Source organism: Plutella xylostella, chromosome 12 (assembly GCF_932276165.1).
Source record: "Plutella xylostella chromosome 12, ilPluXylo3.1, whole genome shotgun sequence".
Taxonomy (NCBI): domain Eukaryota; kingdom Metazoa; phylum Arthropoda; class Insecta; order Lepidoptera; family Plutellidae; genus Plutella; species Plutella xylostella.
The window spans coordinates 11697550-11708530 of record NC_063992.1 but is presented as its reverse complement, the minus strand read 5'-3'; the positions used below and the strand labels follow the sequence as shown (position 1 = coordinate 11708530).

At 42.9% G+C, this 10981-nt stretch overlaps 1 protein-coding gene across 1 annotated transcript; it reads left to right on the top strand.

Annotated features, from left to right (window-relative positions):
• Nucleotides 1-6954: 6954 nt before the first annotated feature.
• Nucleotides 6955-10620, top strand: LOC119694015 (odorant receptor 94b). The gene is made up of 5 exons (XM_048624585.1): nt 6955-7754; nt 8048-8147; nt 8569-8673; nt 9743-9898; nt 10378-10620. Exons 1-5 carry the CDS (start codon nt 6955-6957, stop codon nt 10432-10434), a joined length of 1218 nt encoding a protein of 405 aa, XP_048480542.1. The 3' UTR covers nt 10435-10620.
• Nucleotides 10621-10981: the final 361 nt, after the last annotated feature.

Sequence of the window (10981 nt, the reverse complement as noted above, 5' to 3'; positions counted from 1 at the left end):
ATCCGATGCACATGCCCCAGCCATCGCAATCTCCGCTGTTTATGCATTGCGGTAATACTGGGAAGCTGTGCAATTTGCAACACCCTTTCGTTAGTGACCCTGTCTTGCCAAGTGATGTTTAATATGCTACGGAGACAGCGCATGTGAAAATTGTTGAGTCTCCTTTCTTGCTTTGTATACGACGTCCATGTTTCCGCTCCGTACAAGAGTGTGCTCAGGACACAGGTTTGATACACAATCATTTTTGTCCTAGTTGTAAGATGGTTGTTTGACCACACTCTGCTACTAAGCTTCCCAAACGTCGTAGCCGCTTTACCCAGTCGGCTTCCAACTTCCACGTCGAACGACAAATTGCTTGATATATTGGATCCTAGATAACAAAATTGATCCACAACGTCAAGGGGCACACCATCCAACAAAATTGTCGGTTTCTGGCTGAAGCCTTGTGCTAAAACGACTGTCTTCTTTGCATTAATTGACATGGAAAAGAGGGAACAGGCATGCGCGAATTTATTTATGATGACTTGCAAATCCCGCGGAGACATAGCAATAAAGGCAGCGTCATCGGCAAAGAGCATTGAGTCGATATATAGGTCTTCTCGTTTAGTGCGTGACCTAAGTAGGGTGGAGTTAAAAAGTTTTCCGTCAGTTCTTGTGTGCAAATACACTCCCTGAACTGAGTCCTCAAAAGCAGCTTTAAGAAGCAGGGAGAAGAAAATGCCAAAAAGTGTCGGTGCTAGAACGCAACCCTGGCGCACTCCTCTCCGCATATCAAACAAAGCCGACTTTCTACCGTCATAAACAACGGCACCCTGCATACCCTCGTGGAAAGACTTCACCAAGTTAAGAAGTTTTGGTGGACATCCTATCTTTCTGATAGCGATGTAAAGACCCTCCCGGCTTACAGTATCGAACGCTTTGTTGAGGTCTACAAAAGCTATCACAAGGGGACTATTTTGTTCACGTGACTTTTCCTGCAACTGGCGTAAGGTAAATATCATATCCGTAGTTGAGCGTCCGGAGCGAAATCCGCACTGGGCCTCGGGATATACACGCTCGGCAAGTCGCTGGAGTTTAGCCAAGATGACCCTCGCAAACAGCTTACCGACGATGCTAAGAAGGGAAATGCCGCGGTAATTATTGCAATCCCCGCGGTCCCCTTTTCCCTTATACAAGGTAATAATATTTGCGTCGCGCATATCGTCGGGGAAACGTTCGTGCTCCCAGCACTTTCCTAGAAAATTGTGTAGGATTGGCAACAAGCACCTGATCTTAAGAAGTTCAGCAGAAATGCCGTCCTCACCGGGGCTTTTGCCGTTTTTAAGTGGAGTGACAGCTTTATGCAGCTCACTTGCGGTGGGAAGCTGATCGAGCTCGTGCCAAGTTTCCAGTTCGTGGATGGCGACCACAGCTTCAGGATCGATATTGACCGGATGTGCATACAGCTCAGTGTAGTGTTCTACCCATCGGTTCAGTTGTCGATTGCCGTCAGTAATAACGGAACCGTCGAGTTCTTTTAAAGGAGCTGATTTCTTTGGTAAAGGTCCAATAGCTTGTTTGATCCCTGCAAAAACACCAGACAGGTTTCCAACGGCAGCACAGATCTGGATGTTTTCGCAGAGTTTCAGCCAAAATTCATTTGCAAACTGGCGACTTTTCCGCTGAAGATTAGACTTAGCCGTCCGGAGTTCATCTCTTGTTGCAGTGCAAGGGTTAAGCCGATGGTTTAGAGAGGCTTGACGTTTTGCATCGAGTAAAGGCAACAGGTGGTTTTTGTTCTCTGCGAACCAGTCGTGAGATTTTGATGTATCATAGCCAAAAACTTTACCAGCGGATTTTGTCAGAAGTGACTTGATAGACTGCCACTCCAAGTCCAGTGAAGCGTCGGGATCCCAAGTTCCTGCGATATGACTTGCCAAATCACTAAATTTGCTCACTAGTTCTGCGTTCCTGGTATTAGAGAGCATTAATTTCTTTTTCCCGGGAATTTTACTAGAGTGAATCTTTTTGGGCGTAAGGCGAACTTTGCATATCACAAGGGAGTGATCAGTGTCACAATCAGCGCTGTGGAAAGTCCTCGTTTGCGTAATATCTCTCAGGTCTTTTCTCCTTGTCAAGGCAACGTCCAGTTGATGCCAGTATCCAGAACGAGGGTGCTTCCAGGAGACACAAGAAGTAAGTATAATTCTTACTTACACTGGTAGGCACCAGGAAAGAGTAGAAATTAATAGGGGTGCCACTTTACTCTATACTCGGAACCCGATTAGCTTTCTCAAACAAATGTGGTATTTACTTGTAGAAAGGTAACTACAAGTATTAAAGTGTAGATAATAAGTTTCGGGCATTCTTCAGCCAACTGAACCCCGACGACAAAGCAAAGTAAATACATAGTGTCGCAAAAGGGCTATACTAAGCCAAAAGGGGATGACTCAAGGGGTCATTCTGAACAACTTTTGTTCTACGAGATTTGCAAATTCGCGAAAAAAAATATTCGTTTTCCATGGTAAAAAGTCACATGTCCAACAAAGTTAATTTCCAAAACTCGTAGAGCAAAAGTTCAGAATGACCCCCAGTCTTACTCCTTTTTACCGGACTGCCGAAAGAGGAGGGTAATGTTTTTTGATTGTATGTATGTATTATGTATGTTTGTCTGTTTCTTTGTTCCCTCCTGTAGCCTAAACGGCTTGATAGATTTTGATGTATGAGGTATTGTTAGAAGCGTATTGATGGCGCGATGGCTAAAGGCTATGTGACGTTCAATTAAAATGAACATAGTGCCCTCGACATCTATAGGACATAACGTGATGATCGAAAAAATAATAATTCAACTTTGCCGTGTAAGGTATCAAATGAAAGGGCTTGATTTTCACATTATAAAAATATGCATATTGAAGGTATTTAAATAACAACACCAAAATTATTGAAATAAAAAATGATCATGAACTACTGACGTAAAATTTCATAAAATAAAAACAACTAAAAAGTTACAAATAAAAAAATACAATTATCAACAAACGAAAAACCCGACTGTACGCTAAAAACATGAAAACAAGCCCCAATGTTAATAGAGCGGTGGCAGCTCAGTCGGGTAAGCGCCCGCTTCTCAATCAAGAGATGCGGGTTCGAATCCCGGCGCTGACATGTACCAATGAGTTCTTTTAACTTAAGTACAATGTATACCATCGCTCTTACGGTGAAGGAAAACATCGTGAGGAAACCTGCATATCTAGATTTAGCACGTCTAGATATGTGAACCCACCAACCCGCAGTGGACCAGCGTGGTGGGAAATGGTCCAAGCTTAGGAAGGCAGTTTAGACCTTGGGGATATGCACAAAGGTTCCACTCGAGAGAGCCAGGTGCAGGTACTTACACCCCCACAGAGAATAGAATAGAATAGAATAGTCCCAATGTTAATGGAAAGTATCGCAGGCGGGGACCAACTTGACCGCCACTCAAGGCCGTTTTCTAAGTAACATTCAGCTAAATGGTGAACCCTCTGCTGGTCCCATCTACGATACTTTCCATTAACATTGGGACTTGTTTTCATATTTTTAGCGTGCAGTCGGGTTTTTTGTTTGTTTATAATTTGTTTAGTACTATATACCGCTTTTTCAATACCTGTAAGTACATTTTTTGGTAGCAGCATAATATTTTTACTTAATTTTAGGGTTTCGAACGTCAAAAGAAAAAAAACAACCGTTATAGGATCTCTTTGTTGTCCGTCTGTCACCGCCCTTTTTCTCAGAAACGGGTAAAGATATCAAGCTGATATTTCGCATAGATGGGGAGTAACCCAAAAAAAAAATTATGGTACTCCCTGTCCCACACAAGTAAATTGGGGCTTATATTTTTTCCAGTTATTTTGATGTGTATCCTTTTTTTTCTTTGATGTTTTGTATAAGTATGTGTTTGTTTTCTTTAAATCTGTATTTTTTTTGTTGTTGCTGTCTATGTGTCGAATAAATGTATCTTTATCTTCAAATCACGCCATCTATCGTTTGTTTTTTTTGTGGCTACTGTCTATAGAAGAAATTCCGTCTTTGACAATTTTACGTTACGAATTTATTTTTATTTATTTTATTTTTATTTTTACATTTTCGTGGAGAACCAACAGCATTTTGTTAATAAATAATTATTACTTATGAACACATAACAACTTGATGCCATTAACAGAATGAACTTAGTAAACCCAGTAAACCTAACACATCCAGAGGAAAAATAAAATCTCTTTCTCTCTCTCTGAAAAACATACTTAATAGCCCAAACTCGATGCTTTTAGCTATTAACATCTTTGAAATAAAATTGAGCCACCACCGTGTTACTGCCCTCATCAGATCCTCACGAGAGCATACCTCAACCAGCACCAAGAGACTGTATTTTTGATCCCTAACCTAATGTTCGTGCGTATTGTCATCACTTAGATCCATTCGCTATATTCCTGCTCCTCATCAGACCTTTACGAGACTGTAATGTCACGAGAATATTGCACACTATCTAATTTAATTTAATGTATTGAATATACTGGAAGAATTATGATTCCTCAATTTCAAATTAAATTATGTTGGTGTCATAAAAGTTGAAAAAGTGCAATGACAACCAATGTGCAGTGATTTTGTATCTGTACACGATAAGATCGCGAGCTGTCAGTGCTGCCTAAACCGACGTGACCCTTCTTTGGAGGCCAGCGGCCAACTGAGTCAAACGTCACTTGTGTTTATGATTTTATAACACAGAAAACCGCCATAGATATTTGTATGAAGATTTGAGGGAAAAAAATTGCTCAAGTTTGGGATTAATTTACACAAAATAAGTGTGTGTTTATTAAAAAACAAGGTATTTAGCGCCTAGTCCAAGCCTTTAACTTTATAATATGATACAAATCATATGAAAACTCTTGATGATTACGACACAGTTGTTACAATACGGGAGTGTCATATACTGGTTTTTCGTCATATTCTGAATTTAATTTACAGTTATCCATAAACTTTTACTTAAATTCGAATGATTCAGCACCTAGCTAGACTCTTCGACTACCGGTGTGATTTTTTTCAAGGCTGTAGAGCATCATTTACTACATAATTCTATGACAATGCCAACCCTCGATTGCCTATTGCCGACCCTTAAGTATGGAACTAACGAAAATGGACAAACAAGTCAAATAATGTGCTGGATAGGTAGAAAATAAAAAATATGGTATAAGTAGAACACTAAAGTTACAACCTAACAACCTTTGTCCCGATATCTCGTATTTCAGAAGGCGAAATGTGAGTTTCATTTTGAAGAGTCTAGATCTAGAAGACTTGCCTTTGTGTCTCTCATACAATAATCAAATGGCTTATGATTCAGACATTTATGACTCTGTCTGTGACATTATGAGATCTGAAATCGACTTTATCCTGAAAATCTAAGATTGTGATTCTCACAACCCTGGAAAAACAATGTGTACCTATATGTAGTACATAGGGGTGCCTGCAATGTATATCTTTATGTCCTGGCAACTGGTATCTGAACATTTGCACATGATGTGAGCCTCCTCCACGCGCTGCGCAGGTACTTACACTAATAACTCTCATTCCTCATATCTTTGTACAGTAAAATAATACGACAGGGTCCCTTCCACATAAAACAGCGAAATGTCACAAAAATCCCGTCCCTTGGGCCAACCCGACAGCTCATAAACTTAATTAATAACAAACATATTTTTATCTCCGGCATCTTGATTTATTACGTCCGGCCCTGAGCGAGGCTTTGAAGTACTTCAGAACCTTTGTCCACTTAATTATCCTGCGACCTCTTGTTGTTCCGGTGCGTCGCGGCGGCCGTGGAATGTGACAAAGTCCTTAGTTTATGTGTCGTCGTCCTCGCCGCCGCCGGGGCTGGAGTTATGTCGTAAATTGTTGTACCTCCACACACTACACGCTAAGGTACGAGACTTTATTTAAAGCTTCTGTTGTTATCTTCAGGTCAGACTCCATAATAAAGGCGTTATTCCTACGCAACAATACGTTCAAAGTTTCAAAGAGATACTGACCGATTTTTTTAAATATACTTAGGTTGAGGCCAGACGAGCCTCTGGATATTTAGATATTTTTGCTGGAATACGCGACTCACATCACAACTCACAAAATGACGCTCGTCTGGCCTCACCCTTACACAAGATCGACAGAATGGCATTTTTTAAGTTTTACTCGTTATAAACTTTATTGATCGATATTTCGGCACTGGATAGTTTAATACTTATTATATCTGTGGCACAGGAGATTATTTCCGTATTTCCGGAATCGAGCTTCAGATCTCTGGAAATCTCTGGAATCTCGGCGGCGGCGGCGGCGGCGGCGGGGTCGGGCTGCAAACAACGCCGCCCGCTAGTCGCCGCGATATATAACCTGAACAATGCTGACACATTCACTTAAACACAATTTACGGTTTTAAGTGTACTGCCTTTTAAAATTTTCCGTCTCGGTTGCTGCCGCTTTACAGTGGATGGATTTCACGTACGTACGAGTAGTACCAGCTAGGTACTTAAAGTATATTTATGATCATAAGGGAAATAATTTATATTGATCTACTGGTTTATTACGTTACCAGTAACGATAGATCTTAACGTTTAAGGAGAGTTATTACGGAACCGCAAAAAAATACATTTATAAAGCATTTTGTCTTCCGTGAATAAAATAACAGTTTCACCTATTTTCCGATTTTTGTGTCTCCAATAATTAGATGTTTGGTAACAGTTTTACATTTCAACCCAAACAGGCGTCAATGTATGTAGCAATTACTCTGACACTTTGTGACAAATATTACTCTAAATTGCCGGCTTTCCTTTGATACACTAATAAAACTTTACCGGCATAAAAAATCAAATTACACATTACTTGAAAACGATTGAGATCGGAAACTTTCATTCCGTAGCGGCACTCGACCTCGCCGACTCGCCAGTCATAAACGTTCGAATGTTTCGGAAGCTCGAAGGTTTGGAAGATCCCGAGCATCCACTGCTGGGCCCCAACCGGCGCGGGCTGCGGCTGGCGGGCATGCTGCAGGGCGCGGCGGGCGGAGGCGCGGGGCGCGGGGGGCGGGCGGCGCGCGGCGTGCACCTGCTGGCCACGCTGTTCGTACTCAGCCAGTACGCGGAGCTGTGGCTGCTGCGGCGCGACCTCGGCCTGGCGCTGCGCAACCTCTCCATCACCATGCTCAGCACCGTGTGCGTGGTCAAGGCCTGGACCTTCGTGGGCTGGCAGCGCGACTGGACCGACATCCTGGACTCCATCTCGCGCAAGGAGCGGGAGCAGCGCGCGCGGGGCGGCGGCGGCGGCCGGCTCGTGCACCAGTACATCCGCTACTCGCGCGTGGTGACTTATCTCTACTGGGCGCTGGTGGCGCTGACAGTGCTCACGGTGGTGCTGGCGCCGCTGGCCGCCTACCTCTCCTCGCCCGCCTTCCAGGACGAGATCCGGCGCGGGGACGCCGCCTACCCGGAGATCATGAGCTCGTGGGTGCCGTTCGACAAGACACGGCCGCCCGGCTACTGGCTCTACGTGCTGGAGCACGCCGTGATCTGCGTGTACGGCGGCGGCATCGTGGCGACTTACGACGCTAATGCGGTGGCCATAATGACGTTTTTCGCGGGCCAGCTGCGGCTGCTGCGCGCCGACTGCGCCGCAATATTCGGCGACGACCTGCGCCCCGCCAGCGACCACCAGGCCTTGCAGAACATCCGCGACTGCCATCAACAACATCTGTTCTTGATCAAGTAGCTAAATATATCCTTATTCTAACTAATCCTAATCCTATCCTAACTAATATTATAAATGGGAAAGTATGTAACTGTGTCTCTCTGGCTGTTACTTTTTCACGGAAAATCTACTGAACGAATTTGAATGAAATTTGGTATACAGGTGGTATAGACCCTAAGAAAGAACATAGGCTATTTTTTTTTATCGTGGAATTCATTTTATAGTGGAACAGCTAGTGGTTTATAAAATAGCAGTTACGTTATTTATAAAGCTAAACTCATGTCACTAGAAGTCTCACATGTTTTTCCAGATATTCCCGCCTGTTCGACTCGCTGCTGTCGCCCGTCATGTTCCTGTACATCATCATCTGCTCGCTCATGATCTGCTGCAGCGCCATACAACTTACTAAGGTATATCATCATCACGACCCATCACGTCGCCACTGCTGGGGCACGAGTCTACTTTCAATGAAGGAAGTGTTTTAGGCGTATTCCACCACGTTGGCCTAGTACGGGTTGGTGGAACCCAACACAAGCATGCTTGTGCTGAGAGAGTTGTCGGGTAAGTGGGCAACCAGCCTGTCAGATGTTTTTAAGCTGCCCGATGGCCTCTGACTAGGTTTAGCGACTGCTGTCGAAACAGCAACTGACTACGGTATATGCTACTTAAAAATACTTTTGAGTATTAACAAAGTACTCTGTGAAAAATACCTTGTAACTGGTTACTAGTATGAAAGCTGGTGGTATTGGTACTAATGTAATGTAATGTAAACCAATTAGGCAATAAAATGGTTATTTCTACGATTATTATGTACCTAATCCTGTGTTCCAGGCGGGCACGACTCGCATGGAGCAGGTGTGGATCACGGAGTACCTGCTGGCGCTCGTGGCGCAGCTGTTCCTGTACTGCTGGCACGGCTCCCGCGCGCTGCACACTGTGAGTAGTCCTGGCCTCAGGTTTTAAGGAAATCAGTGTTTCTGAAAAACTTGAGGCCAGCACAAAGCAGACATCCTAGATTGTCAAGACTGCCAAGAGTAATCAGCAGTAATAGAACCCCTAACCTCGAAACACGTATCTGTCTGAAAAGTTTCGTTAAGTTTGAACTGGTTCAGCATATGTTGCCATTGTTACCTACACACTAATATGGAGCAGCAAAGCAATGCAATGACATGAACCATGCTAGTGTGGACTGGCCAACGCGAGCTCTGTGTCTCTACTGGAGTAGTTTTTATTTGAAATTCGCCAATAACATATTAATTTAACAACGATGCTTTATTGTTTTCTACAATCTGTTTTTCTATAATAAATATACAGATAGCATTGAGAGGGTTCAACGAAAGTTTCTTCGAGCCGTGCACTACAGATGCTTCCGCGCATATCTTTCATATGATCAATTACTATCGAGATACAACTTGCCCACACTAAAATCTAGGCGAACAGTCTTTGGAGCCATGATTCTGTACGGTTTATGTCACAATTTCTTTGACTGTATTGACTTAACTAGCCAAATTGCCTATCTAGTACCTAGAACAGTACATCGACGTGAGGTGCGCGTTCGCCAGCTGTTCGCGCCCAGCACTTGCCGCACGAACGCTGGCGAGCGCGTCCCTTTACGCAGACTGGTCAATAACTTTAATAGTATGTTTTCTGATATTGATATATTTAGTTATTCCAAGCCTATGTTTAAAAAAATACTGTACGACACGTTGCATGTTAGTAGTAAGTAGTGTGTAGTCGTCGGCACGTGTCGAGTTTAGCACTTTACATGTACCTATACAGTACTGCGTAACAGTTGTCGTGTCGGCGTCTACACAACGCACGCATATATTTTTATACTGATTACCTATCTGTGGATAACGCTGTGGGTCTTATGTTTAACTAACATAATTTTACATATATACTTACAATACCTACTATACAATGTAAGACTGTTTGTTTTCCCAAATAAATAAAATAAAAAATAAAAAAATCTGTAAATGGCCTTCTTTCTCTTCCCTCCTGTCAGAGCATGGAGGTGGAGGGCGGCGTGTACGGGGCGGCGTGGGGCGGGCGGCGCGCGGCGCTGCGGCGGGCGGCGCTGCTGCTGGGCGGCGCGCTGCGGCGGCGCGTCGCGCTCACCGCCGGGCCCTTCACCACGCTCACCGTGCCCACCTTCGTCGCCGTCAGTACTCTGGAACTGTTAGATAGATAGATAGAGTACTCTTTATTTGTACACCAAGAAATAATATAAAATTTTACATAAACACTTAACTAGGGTACAAAAGGCGGACTTATCGCTTATAGCGATCTCTATCTATACTGTTAATCCAAATCATTTTAAATGGAAGTTTGCGCCCGACATAAAGGAGTCAAAATGGCACCCTAGCGCTGGGCCAGAAATCTCACATATCTGTAATCATCATCATTGGCCACAGCATCTGTTGTAGATGGCAGAATTTGGGCTAGTGTGCTGGTGATTTTATTGAGCGATAGTCCCTGGCCTTACGCTAGTCCGCTGTCCTTTGTCCTCCCCAACGTCATTTGTTAACAGCTTTGTGTTACGTCCTACTGTCTGTATATTATAGTAGCCAGGTATTTATGGTGATCAATTTTATAGCTTTATTTTATAGTCCGTAAAAGATAGAAATCATTGAATTTCAGATACTGAAAGGGTCTTACAGCTACTACGCCATCCTGAGCCAGAACGAGAAGGAGTAGTCCCGCGACGGTAGACGAGCCAGCCTTAACATGTGCTGAGGTTGTCCCTTTTCGTCACGTTTTAGTGTTTATGTTGTAGTTAATCATTAAATTGGTTATTTATTAATTGTCTTGTTGTGTCTTTACTAGGTACCATTAAATTAGTTTATTTATTTCATTACTTATAGATTTGAATACACCATCTTAAAAACTTTAATAATTAAGGTAAGTACATAATTAATAAGAAAGTATTTTGATTGTTAAAAACTGAGTAGGTTATTTGCTTAGTGTGAAAGATCCAATTTAAGATACGTCTCGTCAGACTTTAATACAAAAACTTTGGAACTGAATTTAGTTTTTCCTCTCGGCCCACGCTTCACGACACAAATTTGAATATTTGTCTAGGCCTTATTTAAGTTTCGCCCAAACTTTAAAGCATTTCATTTCTGAAACCAATTCTCAACTCTTTTCACTCTTAGCATAGTTTTATTTGTTTGTAACTAGTTTAGGGAAAAGCAATCAGAAGTGGAGAAGTATTCATGAACCGATCGTCGCGTCTCGCGCGGTG